Consider the following 24,636-nt stretch of genomic DNA (forward strand, 5'->3'; position numbering starts at 1 on the left):
ATGTAGAAACATATTCAAAACCTTTCCTCATCCTCACTTATGTTTTTGAGATGCTGCAATAACTGTTGTTAATACTTTTGCTCTTGCTGCAATCATCTTTCAGTTTGCTGCTGCTAAGGGAAGAGCACGACTTTGCCTTCTGTTTCTGACTTCACAATACATGTGAAAGGCCCATGTACGACAAACTGACTTTCAACACCCTCATTTCCTCAGTATATTTCAGCTTTTTTGCATTTAAGCAAAGAGTGATTTCAGAACCCAGGAAACTCCTACCGGAGAGAAAGCCACTATTCTTAAGCTTTAGGGTAAGGCTCAGTAGGTCGGAAGTTTAACATGGGCTGTGTAGCCCACATTTTCTTTACAGTCTGATTTTACTAACGTGAACACTTAGCACCAGAAACCAGTTAAAAGGAAGGTATAACGGACTTAAGCATGTACAGAGACACAGACACACAGTAATCTTCATTTTGCTCGAGCTCTTGAAAGCAGTCCTGTTGGTCAGCTTTCATACATAAACAGCATCACACTCTGTTAATAACTTATCACAGCATTCAGACTTAGAACAGGCAGGGCAAAGACAAACAGGTAACAGCACAGATTGTTAAAGATACTAAAATTATTCTGAAGGAGTACTGATGGTCAAAAGAATTTCCAACAAAAAATAATGTAGGTACCACAGAGCTTTTAAAGCATTACAAATATCTTCTCTTGATGAGTTGTGAATTTACACTTTCTAACTGAAACCTTCCCTCTCCTAATTACTCCTGCATACTATCTCTCAACCTGGATGAACAGGCAAATAGATTTTTTCTGGTTTCATTCCATGAGCACTAAGATTTTACCCATATATACGAAGCTTCTTAGCTGCCCATAATATCAGAAGGCTGCTTAGTATCCATGTTATTCATACAATATACAATTTGATCCACAACACACAATTACTGTTACCTGTCTTGCATTTAATCTTTCTTTATGTGAGAACGAGCACTTCAGAACACGTCAGAAGCCTTCCTGTTGATCATTACAGACCAACAGATGCATAACGCCACCTTGTGACAGTACTTCAACAATACACCGAGCATCCACTGATGCCACAGAGATCTTCAAACTGCTGTCCATAGACCCTTAGAAGTACAGCCTATTTCCAAAATCCACAATGCCGGCTTAAGGAACGCAGGTTCACATATACACTACATAGAAGTCTTTGTATCTGAGAATATTAAAAGGGTCTGTTTTATTTCCATGGAGAAATATTTCAAAGTTTGTAAGTGAAGGACATACTAGTAGAGCATAGATTTTCTAAGAATATCTATACTCTGGATACAAACACCAACAATGAATATCTGACAGATGCAGCATGGCTTATATTATAGTATGTTACACACGCATCTGGAAAATATATGTGAAGCTCTAAGTGTCACTTTTAAGCCTCTGACATGATTTTTCCTTTTTGAGGAAAGGGGTTTTTAAAAAGTGCTAAAATTATTTAAAGTGATAACAGTTCTTTAGAACTGCTACTGCTTTAATAAGTAATTCAAGTGAAGCAGAAGATTTGTTTTTTCATAGAAAATATTACTACAAATCTGTAGTAGCAGCAGTTTTTAATTTACCAAAAACTGGCATCTATTAGAAACAGATCATACACAAAAAATATCTTTGTTTATACAAATAAAATTAAGTTCTGAATATTCACAATGTAACATAACAGAGCAACATTTTTCTTCACATTGATATTCAAAGTTAGTCAGATTGATATAAAAACCCTGTATAATATTCAGTCAAGCACCATGGCAGACAGTGCATTAAGGTCTCTCATGAATGGATGATCAGCTAGTATTTGATCAATCTTCTGTCTTTGCTCATAATCAGGAAAAATTTTTATCAGGGCTTCTCTTAGCTGTACTGTTTCTGAGGCAGATCTCTGTGGCGGAATTGCTAGACAAGCCTCTAAGTCTGTTTCCAGTGGAAGCCATGCTGTTGAACGATCACTATGTACTCTGTTTTTAGGCTGTTGACTGCTACTGGTTGGTTTGGAGACTGGCACGAAGAAAGGTGTCTCAGAAGAATATTGTCCACTGCTCTGTAAAGCCTTTTGTGCGGATCGAAAATCTCTATGGAACAAAATAAAAATTTTATTAAATTAAGGTAAAGGAGATGCTAGCTGTCTCTGTACAAACACAGAAGAGAAACTCCTATACTTCACTACAGCTCAGCTAGTTACTGATTGGAAGCAAATGATAAGCACTTTTTCAAAAGTGAAACAAAACAGTAGGTGTAACAGTTTTCAGTTTGAATCTGGCATGACTAACAACATTAACTACCATTATCTAGCACTGGTTCCAATAAGCATTAAAAGTACTTTATTTTGCAGAATACAGAAACAGTCAAAGCTTATTTTATGGAAGTATCCATATCAGCATTATTGAGCTAGATGGATAACAAGATACATTGATCATATGTACACTGACTCAGAACATGTGAAAAATACTGACAGACCAAAGTGGCTTCCAGACGCTCCACAAGACTATTCCTCATCTACTTTTGCTCATGACTGAGCTGTGCTCACATTTAGATGATGGCCTTGATTCCCTCATATGATATCCTTAATGGGGAATTAAGGTTTTTAGCAATTTCAGGATCTGAATATTCTTAATTATTGAGATTTCATTTCAGAATTTGAAAAGTTGTTGCTACTCTAAACTGCTAGCACTTCAAAAATTTAGGGCCAAGTCTACTTCAGATGCCACCAGATAACACAGAAATGTGAACTGGAACTCATGTTACAGTCCATTCTCCTACCACTGAGGGAAACTACCTAAACTACAGAGCTCTAATTTAAAAGCATTTAGGTTACGACACCTCCCACTACTCAACATGGAAAGACTCTCTAATTGCTCCATATCCTTCTAGTTTCTGATCTTATTTCTGGTGCCATTTATGCTTTCTACATCATTTAACTCAAGTGGAAAAGTCTCAGGAAAGAAACAAAGTTAACTCTTTACACACTGGCATGCTTTCCTCTGTCTTAAAAGGGCCCATCACACACCTACAAAAAAAAAAAAAATCAAAGCCTAGTTCCAGTTCCAAGTCCACAGATAGGAAGCCAAGCTCTTCTAGAGTCTTCTCAAAAGAGTCTCTATTTCTACAATCATCAGAGTCAACTCTCAGAACACACTCTGTTTTCACTTTCTTTTTCCTGGACACAGGCAGCTAAAATACAGTGCTCCAAATGACATCTCATAAGGGTTTATATTAGAGCTTGAATACTTTCTTAGCATTTCCTACTGAGTTCCAGAACTGCACTGGCTTTTTTCATGTTGACATTACATGCTTATTTTCAAATTGACCTGTGATCTACTGGTATATACATGCCTAACTTTCAACAATAATTTCTAATAGCTCAGATTCCTGCTTATTCTTTGTATTAACAATTAAGCATAGCTTGCCTTTTGTATTGCTAATTTTATTTAGTTCACTTGTTTCTAAAAGGTCTCTCAATACTCACTATCATTAGCATTTATAATTCCTAAGCTGGTGAAAGAAGAGCAAAGAGCACCTTATTTTCTTGTGCAAAAGAACAAACCCATTCTCAAGTCTTGGTAGTTAACGCAAAGCAAATTCATACTTTTAATATATGCACAAATACAATGATCTTAAGGGAACAATATAGGTTTATTAATATAAATATTAATATTAAAGTATGAATCTAATACAAATGCATTTAATAACAATGCTCTCAAAAATCATTTTAGTAACAGTACAGTACCCTCAAGTGTGAAGTGACATGCTTCTCCTGTGACAAAGAATATGAGTGTAGAGCATTTCTTTTGTAGCACCTATTATCCCACTATGAGTAAGTGATCAACCAAGGTGTTTTAAATAACATCACTGTAATTAACAGGATACCAGGCTACCACATACCCAAACCACTGGCAGTTTTGTGCTATGTTAACATAGTTTGGACCACCTTTGTATGAAGCCACCACAATCAAATACCAGAGGAAGTTTTGTCTTACTTATCTTAGTTCTGAGAAAGATCTTGATTAGATGCAAATGTCATCAGCAGTTTCTGAACAGACTGAAGTAATAGGAAAAACATGTTTTTGTTAAGCTACTACATCCTACAGTGTTCTTGCTTAATTTTACTCCACCTCTACTACACAGATCTGAAGTGTTCAAGTGAACTAAGAAACAGTTTATTCCACATTTGAAATCGTAACTGTCTCAAACAAAAGTGAAAATGGTGCTTATACCTAGAATAGCCTTCACTTCGAAGGAAGTCATCTAATCTGGGTCCATTTCTTCCCAAAGGATCATCAGGAACCATAAATATGTCACCAGCAAAAGTGTACTGGAGCAACCTGCAAGAGAGTTCTTTCAATGTTATTTACAATGTATTACACCCTTGCTGCCCTTCACCTCTGTGGCATAGGACAATTTGCCTTAGAGCAGACACTTCACACCACGTCAAGAGTCACTGAAGCTTAACTAGTAAACCATTTTAGATACAACCGACATTCACTGTTAAAGTAATTTAATGGGAGCTTATGTGAACTGTTCCTATTGCACTGCAGCACACTGAGCTTTTTTATTCCCCCGCCCTGACAGCAAGCGTTGGATGACTGCAAATTTTTGCAAAGAGACCAGGGTGGAATTTTCTAGGTGATTAGAAAAGATTTTCTGGTTGTTCAAACTCCCCTTCCTTTTAAGGATCTTCAACCACGTAGCTAAAATACATGTTATCAGAAAGCCACACAACTAGCAAACATAGCACCAGCTGTTTACAGTTAGGACAAAGAAGCTTGTTTCTGGAATCATTTTGGGACAGGGAAATCTGCATTGAAGGAAACCAGTTCAACTAAAATTTGCGAGAAGACAATTCGGTATAGTGGAATTTCCCCAGAAGTAAAACTAATAGCAGATGTTAACACAAGCTCTTACAAAGCCACAGACTCAGTATGAGTATTCTTGCTAAAGTTCTATAGGAGAACAGAACCTGACAGGTAGAATTCAGTCAAGAAATAGCATAAATACCTACTTAATTAGACAACATCAATTCCATGTTCTCACAGCTATATTGTGAGAACCAAAGAGTTTTTAATTATTTATTTTGTTAGACCTATACAGACCCCAGTCACTGCAGTAGATGTACCCTCAAAAGAGGTCAGGGAGAATCTGAGGGATTAATGGGCGGTTTGGGCAACAAGATCATACCTTAATAGTAAAATTACCTGATTTAACTGGAGAGGGGAAAATAAAGGCAACAACAAAAAACCACACACACACAAAACCCCAACCAGTTGCACAGGAGAAACTGTAATTCACAGAGAATCCACAAGCTGAAGCAGGGACATTTGATAGCTAAGTGAACTCATCTAAACACAAAGGACTCTCAGCAATTGCAGGGAAACAGCTACCAGGTTATGTTGCAAGTGTTCATTATTTTCTTTAGCTATGCTAGTTTGTTGTACTACAGTAAAAAGTGCTTGATTCTGAAACCTTAAAAGTGACACTGTATGTCTGCATCAGCTATCATGTTGCCTTGAAGAAATGAAATGTAAAACAAGGAAGCCTAAGAGAATGGACCACAAAGCATATACTCTAACAGGATCTAACACTGAGCTTCAGAAGTGATACAGCTTGGCTGCTACAATTTATGTGAGCAATTAACAGATGGACATTAGAGAATATATGAATAATAGGGACATTAGACTACTCAACACCTGATTATAAGGCCATGAATCAAAGTGGTGAAACGCACACAGTACTTTGTTGGGCTCTACCAGAATTGCATGACAGATCACTTAAAAAGTGTCACATGAAGGTAGAGTGCCTACAACTGTAAGGACAGACATCTTTTTAAGCTTTCACAGAAATTGAGTAATTACCTTTTTTGAATAATTTCTCTCCAGGCAAGTGATTCTGTCACAAATTCTCTGAAGTTATCATTAGTCACAATAACACCTCCAGTTTTATCAGCAAGGTGTAATAAAAACCTGTAAAATTAATTTCAAAGATGGTTAAGATAGTCTGCTTTGCTGAAAATTGCAGCATTATTAAGGGATCAGTGTTGCTATATTTTAACAGGGAAGATACATAGAGTGCACTTAATTTATCTTTTGCCTGTCATGTTTTGCCATCAGATACATGACTACATAATCTAACAAAAATAGGCACGCCCATGATGCAAAAACCTGACAATTTTGTACTCAGAAAAATAAAGTATGAATGATTATTAGTAGGAAGAAAGAAACTGAAATCCAGCAAATTGTAGCTAGCTGCAAAACACAATTTCAAAGCTGCAAACTGCTCATTCATGCAGAATTAGGAAAGCTGGTTGTGGAAAAAAAACCTTAGGCAGCATGCGCTTTCAACTGTGTGTCTCAAGACTAGGAAAATTTGGCAGTAGCAATGTAAGCACTAGGAAACCCCCCCAACACCCAAGAAGAAAACCCCTGAAGCTTATTGTTGTCTTGTTCACTGAAATATGATCCCCACGTTTTGAAGTTGAACTTTGGTGCTCAAATTAATGTTGAAATTTACTAGCCTACACATTGTTACAAATACATATTACGTCTGCATGCCACAATGGCATCAAAAAAAAAAAAAAAGGAACAAAAATGGTACCTGATCAGTAGCTGACTTATGCTAGCAGTCCCCAAACATAAAAGGCAATTCAGGGACAGACTGATGATCAGGAAAGGATACAAACATTACTATAAGACTAATTTCTTCCTCAATGCAAGTGATGACATTTGACGTGCATTAACTTTTTTGTGAAAATTGCCATGAAAATTTGCCATTTTCCAGGAACTTCTGAAAACAGTATGTACAATATTAGAGAATTATGTATAAAAATGTTTCTTACGACAGTAAAGCAACGTAACAGATTTAGAGCTCAGTCTTAAGCTGGATGCATAGCTCTGTTTAGACAGGTTAAAGAACTAGCTAGTACTACCACTTATGAAGTATTAAGGTTTTACAGCCATTAGTCAGATGTTTAAAAATACTTTAAAACTATGTATGTTCTGTACCTGTCGTCATGAGCAGCAATTCTTGCTCCTAAAACCATCCTTGCAGGGGTTAAAGACAATATTCCAACATCCTGGAGCTGTGTTAAGAAATCCTGCTCTGTTAAAACATGAAACAACTGTTCTTAAAAACAAAAGCTTTCTTATAAGCTATTTATAGGTTTGACAATTCGTCTGAGATATAATTAGCAGAGAAGATAAGCTATTTTTTGTACCTATTAATCTACAGAAATTACATTGATAGCTGAAGGACTGCTAATATAAAAATGGGGAGCAAAAAGTTGAAACTATAAAGAGCAAACAAAACCCAAACAAACCAAAAAGGCCTCTACTTATGACAGTTAGCCTAAACAGCATTTTAGAGTGTCTCACACTGTATATTGAAATCCAATTACTCATACTGAGCAGCCAGACTGCCCATGCTTAACATTTTATGAAGCATTCCTTCTTCATTCATTCACTCATTCTTCACAGAAGTATCCAAAGAAATGGTTACAATTTAGTTTAATAAAGAAAATATTAGGAAATTATTTCCCTTACCTGTAATGTAAGGATCACGTCTTGTTCTCCACTGTGGAACAAATACAGTAATATTTCTGTGCCCACGTTTCCAAAAGTAGTCAACAGCTATTGCAATTCCTCGACAGGAGAAGAATTTCCTTAGACCATGACTAGGGGTGGAAGAAAGAGAAGGGAGATTAGATTCCCTAGATTTTTACTACTATGACTACAAGGAAAACCGAACAAAACCTTGCAAAGTGAAGCTAGAAGTTACACATACAGCCTCACCAAAATAAAAGGTGGATGGATGTTATAGATGAAGAATCTTATAAATAGACATCTTCAGCAAAAGAAGAGAATAGAAACATCTCTTCCAACTTCATAGCTCAGTCTCCTTTCAGTTTCATGGCCATAATGATATTTGAGTAATTAGAAGTGGGTTTAGCTTTAAAAAGAGGCCAGTAGCAATGGTTTCCAAAATCTACTGGTTATAGATTCAAATGATCATAGTCCAATATTGTGGTGGCTCCAAATACAATCTCACTACAAAACAGAATACCTTTGGTTCAATTGGTTCCCAAGGATGACATCTAAGAAGTTCTCTGATCATCTATTAGGGCTTCCTCTCCTTTCATTTCAACAATCTGAGCTACTGTTTTCAAGTAAAGTAATGAAGTTTCTTTGAACAAAGATTTTCAAAACACTGTATTTCAGTGGCAATCTCCCCCCCGCCATTTAAAAATATAATACAGAGATTGGAGTTGATGACCTTGTGAGGTCCCTCCCAATCTGAACTATCCCAATGATGCTATATCCCCGTTTAACACATGGCAGGAAGTCCTCCTTTAGCAATTAACTGTCTAACCAGATTCTGGGAACTAAGCTTCAGGAGAATAATGGAAGAAGAATCTTAAAATAAAGCACAGAAGACAGCATCAATACCACCTCTAAAATAAATTCCTACAAAACACCTATTAGTACCTTACATAAGGCTAAATCCAGTTCTCATTCAGAAACTCTTCCCCTCACATTTTCATAGATTAGAGGCCACACTTAGACAAAACAAAGATATACTTAGTTAGAAAAGACACACCGATTCAGAACTGATGGCACGAACAGGCAAAGCCTTTCTTACAAAGTAGTACATATTCTGAGTCAGATGTTAAGTCACTACAAAGGGCTTCTCATAAGTGATCAAGTGGTATTTATATTTTAAACCAGTCTCCTAATTAATGTGCAATTGTATATTATAAGCCTCATAGTAAGCCTTAGTAGTTTTTAATGGAATCTTACCTTTAAACCCCTAGTTTAACCTACCAGGAAATCTTCTGAACAGAGTGTTCTTTAAAACATCTCTATGGAAATACTTTACAGTGAAACTCAGCCTTTAGTACCATTCATGTATCCTTTTCCAGCTATGTATCCTTTTAAACTAACTTTAAAATAAATATACCAAAATATAAATCTATTAAGGTTCTCTGAATTTGGAGAGGAATGTTTTATGTAGAAGGGCAGAAAAATGAGTAAGCTACATCTGAACTGTAAAAGGCAGAAAAACTGATTTATTAACAGACTTTCTGGAGAAAAAATCCTATACCACACTTGCCCTAATGAAATTAAGTGTTCCTGATGTCAAGAACAGTCAAATAAAGGAATGCAATTGTCACAGAAGAGTTACCCCTCATAAGCAGTCATCATCCACCCACTTTAAGTCACGTATCATATTCAATAAAGCGGAAAGCTCTGTTAAATACTTTCACTGTATTAATGGCTCTCAATTAGACTTTAAGAGATGTAGAGGTCTCGATGCTCATGTTGAAAAGTATGCCTTCTCTACTTGTCCATTCTCCTTTTTTTTAGAGCTTTAAGCCTGTTGCACTACAGAGAATACTCTGTTTTTTTAAATGTTCTGAAGCCTGGAACAGCAGCTCTTGATTTGTCCTGTATGATCACAAGCTCCTGCTCTGTAGCAACTTTTAAAAAAAAAAAAAAGCATGCAAATAGAAGCATTAATATATCAACGTGCCATTTTTACTAGACTGCACGTGTCAAGAGGAAAAATTCTTCAGCTTCTTGCAGTCTTCTAGACTTAAGACAAGGCAAGTAGTGATTCAGAAGCCTATTCAGCCTTAGTCCAAACATGTGGGCAATGCATTAATACTGCCCTGCCCAAACACATGACATTCAGGGGTGAAAAAACCCCACAACAACCAACAACAAAAAAAACCCACACAGGCATGGAAGTGGATGTCCATAACCTCCAGGTACTGAGAAGTAAAACTGAAAACAATTCAAAGCAAAATTGAAAACAATTCTTCACCTTCTAAGATGTAAGAAAACAATGAGGCTTTATTTCACCAAAAGGAAGCTGCAGAATACCTACGTTAAAAAAACCCCAGGCCCCCATGCGTTGATTATTTAGTAGGATATTTAAATATCTCAATGGTTCTGCTCTTTTGAGGCAGTTCTCTGTCCTTTGCTTTTCATAAGCACAGTTCTCATTTGATTGAGCAGCAGGAGGCAGATGTTATATAAACATATTTTGGGAGTGCATGTGAGTGCTACTCACCTACTATGCCCCACCCTGAAGTGGGGTGTGTGCGCAAGACAATCCATCGGGGTGTGTGAAGGAAGCATTAGAACCACGGTAATGCACACGTATAATTGGTAAATATACACATATTGGGGTTTTTTTTAGTTGTGTGATGGGGTGCTCAGTCAAAAAACATTAGGAGACCACTGCCTACAGTGGTCTCACACCCATCTGAGCGATAAGCAGATGTTTATTCATCCTCTTTTAATTAATTAGTTTCAGATGTATATAGTTGTCCTCAAAAAAAACCAAAGATGCAAAATGCCATAGATGGAACATGTAGATGAAAAAAATATCTCCATATTTAAAAAAAAAATAGACAAAGAGGATGCGGTATATTTGTTATTTTCTACATGACCCCAACAATTTGCATTTCTCTTCCACTAAAATGATTTCCCAAATGTGTATTAAAAAGTTCAAGGTAGCTTATGACTCAGTTGTGACTTGCACTTTTACATCACTATTTTCTAAATAACAGAGTCTGAACAATGAGGAAATAAGTTTGCTTTAAAAACTATTTACTGTAACAAAATACCGTACTTGAATTAAAGCAGTATCAAGAGTTACTGACAATGTCGGGCTCAGTCTTTAAAGTTAGTAAGACTATAAAATGACAGAAAACCTTCATCTATTAATTCAGTTAATTCTCCAGGGACTGATCTGAAAAGTTTCACTATTGACAGTCATAAGGGTCTAGCTCTGGGCTTTTTAACTTGGGGAAATCAATTTATAAGGATGTTCATCACCTTCTTGCCTTAATGAGCACTGGCAGGAAAGATTACACATTAAGAAATCTTCCAACATTTCTTCTCAGAAACAGAAGTTGTTACTTAGATTTACTTGTGACACTTCATCTGCGCTATAGAGATGTTCTGGACTAATGCAAACATTTCTACATTACTAGGTCCTTTGTCCTTAAACTGCATTTGAAGCTAATAATTTTTTTAAAAAATCAATGTTTTGTTCTGAATGGAGAAAAATAGTGATCTAGCAAGAACACATGCAAATACATAAGAGGCCTGTCAAAACAATTCATATTAAAAGATATCTCACGTTGCCTATTAAGTTTAAAACATCAGCAGAAATATTTCTAAATGAACTATATTCCTAAGAATTTCAAGGCATCATCTGGTAGTCTGCATAAGTTAGCAGCAAGGTATGAAAACAGAAATCATCAGGCTAAGATAGTACATAAAGGGAAGAAGTTAAGACTGATTCCCCAATTCGCGAAGATAATATTGACAGTTCTACTAGCACTTCATTAAAATAAACAGTTTATAATTTCTGTTCTCAAGCAGAATTCATACAGAGAAAAGGGAATTAGAAGTATTTACTCTCCCTAACAGTTGAGGCAGTTTTGCTATTCCATGAATTTTGGTGAAATGTCTGGGAGTTAAAATAGATCTTTCATAACCATGAAAGAACAGTATCTAAGGGCATCTTTATCTCTGTGAAGCTAGAAACACACAACCATATGTGTGTGCATGCATGTGCGGATCTGCATTTATGTAGTTACTTGTAGGAAACTGTACCAGCTGTCAACTGTCTGAAACATTAAATTCACTTTAGGACAGACTTTGACATTATTTTCTTATGGTACTTAATTTTTTTTTCCCCGGAATAGTTTATTTTCTTCCCCTAAACAGCATTTAAGCCCATTATTTTGGGAAGCCTCTTTCATCTAATAGCTAGAAGTAGATGATATATGATACATGTATCTTAACCAGCTGGATGTGTTTTTCTCAGTCTAAGAGCATCCTACAGAATTTGTGGGATCACTGGTAGTACTCAGGCCTATTCTCAGAAAATACCCTATTTAAGAATTACTTACAACTAAATACAAGATAATACAGCTGATATGAGGCTCTTCAGGATTTCCAATCTCCAAGGTTAAAATCCATATTTTAAAATAGTTTAAGTGTTTAAGAAACATTTAAATAGCTTAATCTTTTCCCACATTGTCTGGTGATACAGATGATCTTTCTCAGAATTAATACTGTTTTGCTTAAAGTACTCCATTTTGGTTCTGGCAGCATGGTTTCAGAATGAAAACTAATTTCTGTACTTGGAAGGGTTTGTGCATGTTCAGCAGAGGAACTCTTTGAATGCACCAACAAAATCTTAAATAGCAAGTTCTCATAGTAAGTTTACTCTTACTTATTGTTACATTGATGAATGGAGCAGGAAAACCAGTCAAGTCAGTTTGTTCTTAAAAACTACCACTTCCTCATTAAGGAGAAATATCGCATTTGTCATTGCTCACTTTCATATTACAAAAACTACAGAAAAGCCCCGTAGTAAACACTGCAAAATCTTCTGACTGCTTGTTTGCCAAAATTACTTAGTATAAAAAGAACAAATCCAAGCCTCTTCCTGCCTAGAGGACAGCAATCAGTTCAAGGATAGTTTTGATGAGACAAATGTTAAAATGGACCAAGTGAAGCACAAAATTTTAAAGAGATAGAGGTTCTAACTGATATTTGCTATTCCAGTTAGTTGTAACAAACTTAAAAAAATTAAATAAAAGAAAGAAAATTGTAATTGGCAATGCCCTCCAAAGTTCTCTACAACAGAAACTTTAAAAAAAAAAAGAAAAAAGGAATTAGAAGATACAATAATGGAAAATCCCTGCATCATAGACAAGGAAAGGAATTTCTTGATCTTTTGAGTATTAGCTGTGCCCGTTTCATAGGGTTTATTTGCATGATGCCTTGTCAGCCAATCTAGTAAAATTATCCAACAGCCCTATAATTGTCTACTATTGTTTGCATACATTCTTTCAGATATCAGGAAGAACAGGAGACAAGGTGTGCGCACACGTACGCACAGTTCCCTATTCTGCAAGTTTTATGGAGGAGGATGGAATATTTTTGTTGCATGCCTACACTTCCCAAAAGTAACAGGACCTGAGCACACGTGTAATGTTGTTAAAGGACAAATATGCTATAAAAAACCCAAAATACAACAAAAAAAACCAAACCACAAACAAAAACCACTTTACTCTTAAGTTGATGGTAACTCAACTTCTTTGTTAAGTACATGCAAAGCAAACTAAGTTTCGCGCATAAAATTGCTTGCAACAGAGCAGGGCTCACTGAAATTACTTCCAACTAAAGTGTTATATTGAGCGGGAGCACCAATAATTCAAAGTAGGTTGCTCTGAAATGGCACAAATCAGGCTTCAAATTTGACCACTGCCTAGTAGGCAATGCTGTAGAATTAATTCACTTTCCATTGTGAAACATCTCGTTATCAAAAAGGATGTCATCTACCTCTTACATATACTTAGTTTTAGTTTCCATTGCCTGTTCTGTTCATGCTTTTTTTCAGATTATTTTAGTATTTGGGCTTCATAAATCTAAGCTACCTATTTTTACAAATTTGCAAATTTCTATCAGAGGAGGAAAGCTAAGTCTTAGAAGTCTTTACAGAAAATATTTTCCAGAGTATTGCAATTACCAATCCATTTTTAAGTCAAAATCAAGGATTTTCCTAATTCTATTTTAACCAGTTACTACATTTGTCCAGCTTCACACTATGTAATTTTTTGAAACCAGAAGTAAATTCTGCAAGAATTGTTTCATGATAGAATATCCCACAACCACGCTAGCTCTAGCTGGATTTGTGTACCAAACTAAGTGTCATACAGTGCACCTGATAAAAACTTCTGAACATCCTTCTATGCACAGAATCTCAACAAAGAATAGTAACTCCAAACAAGTCCGTAAATGAATGCTGTCACTAAACAGAGAACAAAAACTATCAAAATAGCCATTTTAATTTCCAACACACAGCCATCTCATGTAATTTTTCATTATCAAGCCTTATCGTAACTTACCAATGCAGCCATTACCAGTAGCTGAAAAACCTTGCTGTGTAGATGGACTGCTGGTCACCAAAAAGCTAGCTAGCAAAAACTTTACACGTGCCACAGCATCACAGCAACCTCTTAGCCCCTATTTAATTTGAAAGTTCATTGAACTCTCGATGGAGAGATAGCTGAAAAGAACAATACTTACGACATTGCAACATTGCTTCCATCAATAATGATATGTTTTAAACATGGTTTCCCAGGTTCATTTTTCAACTCCAGCCTGTATGGCTTTTTCAGAGATTCCAAAAATCTTTGGACTCCAGTAACTGAAGGATCAGGATGACATCGGTGCTGTCCCACTGTCTCTCTGTCAGGATTTGAAGGATGTATTTGTGAAGACAATACCTGGTCTGGGATAGGATTTTCAGAATTTGAGGTTTGGCAAAGGCATTGGTTGAGAGATCTCATTTGAGAAGAGCTGCAGTGTCCTAATTGGTCCTCAAAAACAGGACGACTATTCGGTACAGTTGAGGAGGGCCCTGTGCATTTTTGCTGAACTGCAGTTTTAGTCTTACGCTGCACACCTGAGCTCCCTCTGGCTACAAAATCAACATCTTTTAGAGCTCCAGCCTGTGTAGTGCCAAACGTTACACCACCATCAGTTTCTATATCATTTGACCTTGAACTGTGATTCTTACCAGGGCAATATATGTCTCTTTGTTTATACCATATAGCTGAATTTTTACTGGAAGGAGAAGCAGGTTTGCATACCAACGTATGCATTTTATCTTCTGCATCAACTTGCATGCTTGGTGAATCTCTTATTTTGTGATACTCAATTTTTCTCTCCTTTGAAGTCTGACTGGATTTAAGTGGGCTTTTATTGCTAGAAATGCCTTTGTCTTCTAGCTTTTGTGAATTACTTGCATTACTTCCTAAAGGAGGATTGATAGTTCTAGGCTTTGGAGATGACTGTTTGTGTTCTTTTTGAAATTTTAAATTTTCCTTTTCAATTTCTTCTAGCAATATTAATGGTTCCACAGATTGTCCTAGGATACCAATAACTTTTTCTACAATATTTTGGGAATATCCCATTGTTCTGAAAAAGTTCACAAGAATCTTATATTCCATTTCCTCACTGATATCATCACTTTCTTTAAGGCAATAACTGGGATCATCTGATTCACTGCAGCTATTCGAAAGCAGATCAATAACTGCATCCCTGTCTGAAGGATTACTGTGTGAAGCAGATTTAACTTCCTGATAATTTTCTAAAGAGAACTGCTTTTTAGGGAGCCTTTCCTCACCATCAGAAGATCTTCTTTTACATGACTGCCTTTCTTTAGCCACCACTGCCTCTAACAGAGGCACAACGTTTATGGGAACAAAACTTGTCTCAGGAGCATCAGAAAACACAGTGTCCATTTGCTTTGTAAGCTCAGTTACAGGTGTCCCAGCATTGTTTCTTGCTTCCTCACCACCTGCTCTTCCATCTCTGTTTGTAGCAATTACTTTGGAGGCTTTGTTCTGTAAAAGCTCTGTCGGGCTTTCAGAACCTGTAAGATCTATGATATTGCTCTCCTCTTCGCAACATTCATTTTGTGTGAGAGCTAAGAGTTCTCTTTTTAGTGAGCTAGGCAAAATCAGTAAATCCATTGTGTATTTATCTGCATGGGCTTCCACAAATTGTCTGAATTGCTTTTTAATCTCCGACTCATTGTCACTTAATAAGCTTTCATTATTCTGAAAAAGCTTCACAAACTGTTGAACATGACTTTGAGCCATAACAACAGCTTCTGCACCCCCCTTAATACTGAGCAATCCTATTTCCAGCACTGTTATATCAGCACAGGTATCCTGAATAAGACTGTTGAGAAACAGGCTCTGTGCACCAACAAAGATGCAGTGCATGTCCTTTGGGTAGCACTCCTTTTCTTCTAGTTCAGGTTCACAGAGTCCCTTAATATACTCCTAGAAAGAAAAAAAAAAAAAAAAAGACAGCAGTCAGTATTTGTAAAAAGATGTTATCTTTAATTAGTTTAGTTTAGGTCAGTAATGGACACGTACATCAAAAAATAAAGCCAACTGAGCATAAGAAATGTGAGAAAGTAAATACTGCCAGTAAACCAGATACCAGAGATAAAAAAATATATACCTGAAATGATTTTTAAGTAGAGGGGTAACTTTCTTTTATATCTTACTGTTTATAAATCAATTTAATTGAAACATAGTAACAGAGTATTTAAGTTGTAGTTCAAACAGTTTAAAAGACATGAGTGATTTATTTTCCCATCTCCATTCTTTGGTCAAAGAGAACATACGCTTCAAGAACAAATGCCTTGCACTGGAGACTTCTATGTAGTCCATAAAACTGAACTTCTAAAAACAGTTTCTAAAGAAAATTTCTGAAGGCTCATCACTGCAGTAGCTATCTTATATTTTTAAGTTGTTGTTATGTGTTACTTATTCTATACTTGCTACTAATGAATCCAGGACATTGATCCTGTGGCATGGCACAACAACTAGTAGACACCCATTAAAAGATATCTTATAGAAAAAAAATGCTAAACCCAACCAAACAATAAACCCACTGTCTGTACTCTGATAGATTCCATTATTAACTAAATAAAACATTTGTATTTTAAAAGTACAACTGCCAAAGCACCTACTTACAATGGGTATATAATACCAAAGAAAATCACACCCAAAAAGCTCAACAGCAAGCCTGCTTTCCACATGAGGCTTTGAAACTCAGTATTTTGAAAAAAAGCAGATAATACTGACAAATGACTGAAAAAACTCCAGGCTCCAGCTAGCTCTATGTTCTAGAAGTTCAGATTTTTATTTATATTTTCATTAAACAAACAAAAACCCCCCGCAACCTCCCATTGCTATTTCTGCCACCTAGAAGTTACTGTAAGTAAATTCACTATACTGCCTTGTTTTAAATCTGTTCAGAACTTCATTAATACAGTATACTATTTCTTCTTTCAGGTAGCATTATTTTTCCAAAACTTTCTCTTTCTGTGCTTAAAATTCTGTAGTGTAGCGAAACCAGTTGCTAAGCTGCAGTCACTGTATTTGCAGACTCCAAGTATGCCAAATCTTATTATCTATCTTTACTCTCAGAAATTAAACTTCTCTTTTAAATGGAACTGAAAACCAAGACAAGATAATGAATAACATAACACTTCCTATCATCTCTCAAGTTGCATCACCACAGGTATAAAGGCAGGCTGCTTCAAGACCATATTAGCACAAACTGCTTCTGCAACAAAATCCACAGGATTACTTTTCATGCCTTAGTCATCCTATGACTGCTTTTGCAGAGCAACAGGACAATAACATAATTAGAAAAAAGGATATTAGAAATCCGGGAATTTTTTTTTTCCTTTTACATTTACTAAACAGCACTGAAGAATGAATACATTGCATGTGACTGATGAATTAAAACATGTATTGCTATCACAAAACCTTTTAAAGGGAGACAATAAAGATGTGCAATTGATCATACTTTCTAGTCAATAATCCCTCCAGACAGGGTCTGAAAACTGGTCTATATGTAAAGGAAGTCACATCTCGCATATCCTTTAAATTATCTCGAATAGGAAACATTTTGTATGCTATTAGTAAAAGCAGCAATTAGAAAATGGAAGTCTTGTGGTGTTTGATTAGGCTTTAATTTTCTGAAAAAAAATAAAGTTGTACTGCAGCTGCCTGGAGAAGAATAGCTGTTTACGCTACCTGTAACCGTTTCTGGAAACTGCACCTAAATATACATGAAAACTGGTTTAGCGTCAATTTCAGAATAAGTTAATTCAAAACCCTCAACATTCATAGTATTTTCCTTATAAGTCTTAGACACTACACAGTTAAGGTATCAAGTTTTTTAAACTGGACTGCCAAGTCTGTGAATTAAGTCTCAAAATACATGCTAAGGATCCCCACTAATACATGTGTGTATTTAAACAGACAGACACAAATGCCCACATACAAGGATTTTGGTTTTCAAAACTACCTTTAGCCTAGCTAGCGCTCATGCTACTGTTCTCATCACATGATTCAAACAGCTACAAGCTGCCAGGTCCACTATGAGTAATACTACTTTCGTCATTACTGCTGAGCTCCCCCCAAGGTTAGTTGTTCAACATTTAACAAAACAATTCTGTGAAGATACTTCACAGCAACTAGCGTCACAGTCAGAGAGACAAACAGCCTAGACGCTCTCTTTTAGCCTGTTTAGTGTTTGGTTAAAAACAGTTATCTGCTCCAGCAAACAGACTGGTGAAGTAGTCTGGATGTGTCAACTTTTACACTAAGGAAATATTAGCTCTGCTAGTGAGAGCTTTGCTCATAAGTTACTAAAAACCACTGAATAAATTAAGTCTGCAAAGCAACTGTGAAACATGGCAACACCCAAACAACTCTGACGAATTTCTTGACTTTAGGAAGAAAAAGGAGAGCGATCTTGGCCCACTCTCACAGGTAGCAAAACGCAGCTGTAATACTTCACAGCGTGATGACCATAACATGCTCCACAATACCGATGAACTTTGCACTTCTCAGCGAATTGTTTCTCTTTACGATTCCACGCTTATGTCAACACAACCGGAGACACCCTGGCACCTGGAACACACCTATCTACCAAGGTTTCGACCTGTTTCTGTTTCCTCGTGAAGCGCTGTTCTCCCCACCCTTTCTTCCTCCTACCCGCACGTAGCGGCCCCGAGCCCTGCCTCGGCGAGAGGGGCCTTTCCGTTCGCAAACACGGCCCCGGCCCCGGCCCCCGCCCGGCTGACCGAGCCCCCAGCGACGCGGCCGGACGCCACTTCCCGCCCCGGCCCCCCTTACCTTGGCGCTGCGCACAGCCTTCCCACCGCCCGCCAACTGCACCCAGATCCTGGCGGCGGAGGGCGGCGGGCCCGGCGGCGGGATCGCAGGTCGCCAGTCCCCCTGCGCCTCCAGCACGGCCAGCCGCACCTCGAACAAGCCCTCGATGCGGCCCCGGCTCCCCTCCAGGAGGCGGCTCTTCTCCGCCGGGACGGTGAACTCATCCACCCCCGGCTCGGAGCCGCGGGCTGCCCAGCGAGCCGCCATCAGCGCCAGCCTCGCCGCCCCGCGCTCCGGCCTCCCATCCCGCCGGGCCCCAGGACAACAACACGGGGAATCCCCGGGCTCCCTCCGCACGGCCAGCTGACGTCATCGGTCCGCGACAGCGCCACCGCTCCGCACCAGGAGGCGGAAAACGCCCTTCCGCGGCCGCGGCGCCATCTTTAGCAAGGGTGGCGGAAGCGCTCCTCCCTCGGCAGGGCTTCGTCCCGCCCTTCCACGAGACGGGCAGCTCGTGGCGAGCGCGGGGTGGTGCTTGTGGCTGAGCCCCCGCCCGCCTGCTCTTTTTGCTCCGTCTCGCGGCTCCCGCCGCAGAGTGGCGGGCGTCGCGTGCCCATGCCCATGCGCGCGGGCGGGTTCCCTGAGGGAGGCAGAAGCCCCACACAGCGATCTCTTCCCGCCTCGCAGGCTCCTGCCCACCCGTGCAGGAAAGAAACCTTCCTCTTTTACAATTTCGCAGCCCAAAAGTTTGGGTTTAGGATACGGTTGGCACAGACATGTTCTAGTATCGTCGTCTTGGATTTCATTTTAAAAGAAATGTAAGTTTTATCCCTCGTGGTCGCAGGGGACAGGAGTGTAGTCCCCATCCCCGAATCCTTAGCTCGGATAGCAGGACACGTTTTTGCTTAAAAAAAAGTCTTAGATGTGAAGGATAAAATTAGTTCTTAAAAAGTAACCCTAAGGCTTCGCTAGACGTTTGAGTGCCTGGAGTTGGCAATGCTGACCATCTTGTACAAAGGAGTAAATATCTTAATTCCTTTCATCTCTTCCCATCCCAGACCCGGGTGAATATCTTCCAAGTTCCCCTTAGACTATTTGATTCCCACTTGTTTCGTCCATTTCTTTAGCATGACTGTAAGGTTAGCTTTTAGTACCTGTTCATTAAATACATCCTCCTAAGGATGAATATTTTATGGTTGTGTTTCTAAATGTACATATTTTGTTTTAATCTACTTATATGTTACACCAGGAAAGGATTAATATCAAAATATAAAACATCATTTTCATAAAGGCACTTGTATCCCTGTTTAGGAACTTTTTAACTAAACAAGAGTGCAGTTCTTAGCACATCAGAAAATCATGCTAAATGTTTATGTCCAGGTATAGTTATATACATTTTCCTAACTGAATTTGAAGTGTTATATCTTTGAGACCAGTATTATTTTTGTCTGTACACATGGTAAAATTGAAAAATTTATATCTGTGTACACACACTGCGTTTACACAAATACACACATTCTAAACATGATAGGGTTTTGACAATGAGTCTCATATTCAAGAAAGTTGCTGTACTTTCCTGAAGATAAATTTTTTCTATTTTTATTGTTTAGACATTTGCATTTTGCTTTCCCATCAAATTATTTGACAACATTCAGGTATAATACTGTAACCTAACATTTACCTAGGCGATTTATTGAGGTGATTGGTGCCATCAACAGTTAAAATGTAGTCACTGCAGCTATTGTTGCATTATAGTCATTATTAATTACAAATGAAATTGTAAGCAAGGAACTTTATAAAAGAAAAAAGAAACTACCAGCATTTTGGGATAGAAAGTATCATTAAAAAGCTGAAAGAAAGTACTTTTATTTCTGTCTACCATGTCAAACCAGCATTTTGGAATTATCTCAGGATAACTGAAAGCTTACTGGTTTGTAAATTAAGTGTGTAATTCTCTGTGCTGTGTATATTTTCTTGTGGTCTGTTTTGCCATACTGTATATTATAAAACTTGGTCTCAGTGCTGAATTTATTGTAATCTGTATAATTCCATATATATTCTCTATAAATCTTTATTCACAGGTTATTTCCAGCATTAAAATGGTCTGAAACTGCTCTCAGGGAGGTCATTGTGAGCCTGAATGGTTCTGTAAGACTGTGACCCAGTCTGCTAAGGTTATGTAGCACATGACATTGTAACATTCAAGACAAACTAAAGCCCTTTGGAAAGTTACAAACATGGGTCAATTATTAAAACAAGCTGGAACTTTCTCCCTGCATTGTTGTGACTCAGACTAGAAAAAAATATAGTAATTTTTTTTTTTTTAGTAGCCATTTGAAACTGCAGCCCAAACTTAATCTTCCTCATAAGTAGGAGAAATTGGAAGCCTCTTGTCACAAGCACATATTTAGATGTATGAAAACCAAATGTGAGCTAGGTTGAGAACACTAGAAATTCTCTTATATTTTATAATAAGCTGCTTACAAAGAGGATTCATCAAGGAAGAAAGACTTTTTAAGCCTATGGGCTTTTCACAGTAAAATATTGAAAGTGATAGGCTCAACTTAGTCGGAGTGGAAATTTTAGTTTCCTGAACCTTTGGTTGCATCTTGTAAGCTTATTTTAGGGAAGGGGAAGTGCAATGTTTAGCTGGTAGCAGTCAAAGAAATTGGTTACCCGCAATGCCTGCTCATGCATTTCTACTTGGAACACCAGTGAAGTATTTTACAGATTGTCCTGAATGTGAGTTGTTGCCAAGTTCATTATTTGTCTTACTGTTGGAGAAATGTCTAAATAGGACATTTTTCTTTCATGTTTTAAAATAGCTTGCTTCAGCTGCCTTGTGCAACTTCTTGTTTTTTATTAAAATTTCTGCATAAATGCATTGCGTAAATGATTTTATGAAACTGGGCCTTCCAGAAATGTTTGGACTTGAGTTGCATAGGAGCTGTGCTAGTTGAAACAACCTGGAAACTGAATCTTAGGGTTGTCTTTCAAATCCGTGGTGGTTAAATGAGCTATGCAAGTCTATGGCTATGTACTTTACCAGGAGGTCCTCTGATCCTCATTATTAGTAGTATGGTCTTCAGTGGGGTTATTCACATGCATAAATTTAAATACATATTCCATTGTTTGCAGCATGGGGACCTAAAATACTAGGGTATAGAAAGTATCCTGCATGAATTTGAATAGCAGAAACTTTGATTTATAGTTGTAAGACAAATAGTAGCATATTTTTTCTAAAAGTGATACCTCAAATAAATTCTATATATTTCAGCAAGGGAAAGGAGCCTTGGCTAGAGCTCTCAAATCTTTGTGTGTAATATAGTTCTAAAACTTAAGACTGCCTCTGATTGTATTAAGCTCTCATTAGGAGATTTTGGTATATGCTTTAATTAAAGTTTTTTTTGTTTACAGAACTACAAAGTAAAAAGCCAAAAATATTTGAAATAAAATGACTTCACAATGCATTGTAAAGACAGACTTCTAGATCTTACTCAGTTCCTCAGTTTTGGAGTGACAGACATTTATATTTGCTTGAAGCCCTGGTGACAATTGTGACTAAGAAGGTTTCCCTTTTGGAGACCTTATTGCAATGCTGACATCTTAATGAATTTATAGATCAAAGCTTTGGTCTTATTTCTTTAGTATCAAGAGGCAAACTTTTTAAAAATAATCCAAGGTATAGATTCTGTAATTAGTAGTTTCTATTAATGAAACTTATTCTCTCCCTTTATTTTACAATTAATTACTTTATTCCAAATTCCTTTCAAAAGAATCTGTTGTAAATTGAATGATTATAAAAGGAAGAAAAGACAAAAATATTGCAATTATACATGCAGCAGTTGTTGAGAGTGGGTAATATTTTTCTTTCTATGTAATGGAGTCTGCATTTGTTTTTTGAATCTTTTTGAGTGTATGTGCTCAAGTTTCTTAATTAGTTACAAAAAGCTGCAGGTGTATTGGCAAAGACTGTTATTTAGCCTGGGAAATGTTCCAGAAGACAGTTTTGTGGTTTTTATAAAATGTAAATATTTAGATGTATTATTACCAGTCCCTTTAAAGGTTCAACATTGTGCTGTGTATTTAAACATTGTAGCTTCACTTGAATGACTGACAAAACAAATGATAACTTAAGAGTATAATCTTTATTGTAAGAGGCCATTGCACGCTACTGAATTACTCGCAGAAATGACAAGTGGTAATTGAAGGGATGTCAGCATCATGCAGCTGTCTCTGAGGACTACATAGCCCAGCTTCAGCTGAAGTGCTGCAAAAAGTGTGCCGTGCTCAATTACCACTCTGTAAGTTAGATTAAAATTGGTGTACTTTACCAAAGTTTCTGCAACTTAAAAAATTAAAGAGTAGTCTTGCTAATCTTGTAACTAGGGATTTTATAAAGCTCTTTCAAGTAATTTTTTTATAGTTTATCAAAAGGTAGACTTTTACTTTTGAGCGCAATAATAGGGTTTTATGACCTTTGCAGCCAAGTGTCTTTTTTAAAAAAAAATAATAAAAAAAATTCATAAACAAACATTTTGCTCCTAGTCTGAGTACAGGAATTTAAATCCTCTTTGTAAAGCACTGGCTATAGTTACTGAGCAATGTTCTTGTATGTACTGTACCTGTTTGGTAGCTGACTGCTGATAGAACAGGACCTTACAACTGATTTCTGTTTGTTCTGGGAGGTTTAGTACAGTATAAAAGAGTTGGTAGAAAGTGGCACTAATAGTTGAAAGGTACAAAGGGTGCAGTAAGCTTGAAAGATGTGCTTGCAATGGCTTTATAATGCTTTTAAGAAATGCAACGTGTAGGTGATTTGCATTTTGTTTTGCTATTTATATTTGCACACAGCAGGATGAGAATAGGTGTAAAAAATTCCATGTGTGAAAGGTACCAGTTTGCAGATAGCTTACACAAAATCTAACCATTATAAGGCTAAGACCAATAGAAATTAATATTATTCATCTTTATGTATGCTCCTGTTGGCTTCAATGAGACTGCTAAACTGACTGAATGTTTTTCATCTGAATGAGTGAAGAGCAGTGAAATGGGATAGGATTTTGGTGACATATGTAATCGATATGGCCAACCAGATGTACAGGAACAGATAAAATTGTAATAGTCCTAGTTAAATTGAATACCAAAAGCCAAGTAGCAACAATGATCAAGAGAGTAAAATTAATTGAATTAATTGTCATTGAAGACTATTAGATCACAAGTTAACATTACAGGTGTAAAAAGAAGTGCCCATCTGGCTATGCAGTATAGTCTTCAAGTGAATAAAGTTATTCCTACTGGTTGGACTTTTGCATGGGTGCTGATTTACTTTGGTAAGGTTTTCCAGAATCTGGTCCTAAATTTTAATTTTATTTTAATGTCTAAAATGAATGGCAATGTTTGGCTTACCTTTTCTTGTACAGAACAATATTTTTTCTTCAATTAAAGAAGAGTATTTTTTTCCCTCTGAATATACTGTGCTTTTTAAACTTCTGTGTATGGACAGTAGGCTGGGCTAGACTTTGAGTACATTTCACTCCATACAATGACTTCTACTTGGTCGAAGTGTGTGAAAATTTTTCTGATATATTTACATTGTAACTGATCATCTGTGGAGAGATCTATATGAAAACACTGCAGTCAAAAATCAGGCTCACAGACTTTCTGTGAGAATAGGGTCTAATATAATCATACTAAAATCAGAGGGATTAATCATCAGCTGTTGTAAATCGGAATATTTCCACCAATTGCAATTAAATTTTACTTACACCAGCTGGTCATGCTAGGCTTGTGTAATAGTAGTGAAAAAAAGCAAATTAAGCTGACTTTCTTTACATAAAGGACAATGATGCATTTATATTTGATTC

At 37.1% G+C, this 24,636-nt stretch overlaps 1 protein-coding gene across 5 annotated transcripts; it reads right to left on the minus strand.

Annotated features, from left to right (window-relative positions):
* Positions 1-938: 938 nt before the first annotated feature.
* N4BP1 (NEDD4 binding protein 1) lies at positions 939-19,198 on the minus strand. Of its 5 annotated transcripts, XR_008579132.1 has the most exons (9): positions 18,791-19,198; positions 14,145-15,910; positions 7,572-7,702; positions 7,035-7,131; positions 5,889-5,996; positions 4,254-4,361; positions 4,021-4,078; positions 3,007-3,046; positions 1,973-2,111 (listed from the first exon to the last, which is right to left on the minus strand). XR_008579132.1 is itself a non-coding variant. In XM_054840691.1 (8 exons), exons 1-8 carry the CDS (start codon positions 19,034-19,036, stop codon positions 1,775-1,777), a joined length of 1,896 nt encoding a protein of 631 aa, XP_054696666.1. In that variant the 5' UTR covers positions 19,037-19,195; the 3' UTR covers positions 939-1,774. The 5 variants fall into 5 exon arrangements, 4 of the variants coding, with proteins under 4 accessions (XP_054696666.1, XP_054696664.1, XP_054696663.1 ...); XM_054840691.1 differs by lacking the exons at positions 3,007-3,046; positions 4,021-4,078 and having other exon boundaries at positions 939-2,111; positions 14,145-14,349; positions 15,247-15,910; positions 18,791-19,195; XM_054840690.1 differs by lacking the exon at positions 3,007-3,046 and having other exon boundaries at positions 1,979-2,111; positions 4,017-4,078.
* Between the last annotated feature and the right edge of the window lie 5,438 nt (positions 19,199-24,636).

Source organism: Grus americana, chromosome 13 (genome assembly GCF_028858705.1).
Source record: "Grus americana isolate bGruAme1 chromosome 13, bGruAme1.mat, whole genome shotgun sequence".
NCBI classification, from domain to species: domain Eukaryota; kingdom Metazoa; phylum Chordata; class Aves; order Gruiformes; family Gruidae; genus Grus; species Grus americana.

Bases quoted from the DNA above. Each gene is read 5' to 3' on its own strand.
- N4BP1 (XM_054840688.1), bottom strand. From the start codon at position 19,036: ATGGCGGCTCGCTGGGCAGCCCGCGGCTCCGAGCCGGGGGTGGATGAG. The intron at 15,911-18,790 runs GTAAGGGGGGCC...TTTTCTTTCTAG, and splicing joins AGGCTGTGCGCAGCGCCAAG to GAGTATATTAAGGGACTCTG. The intron at 4,362-5,888 runs GTAATTACTCAA...ACTCTCTTGCAG, and splicing joins AGAGAAATTATTCAAAAAAG to GTTGCTCCAGTACACTTTTG.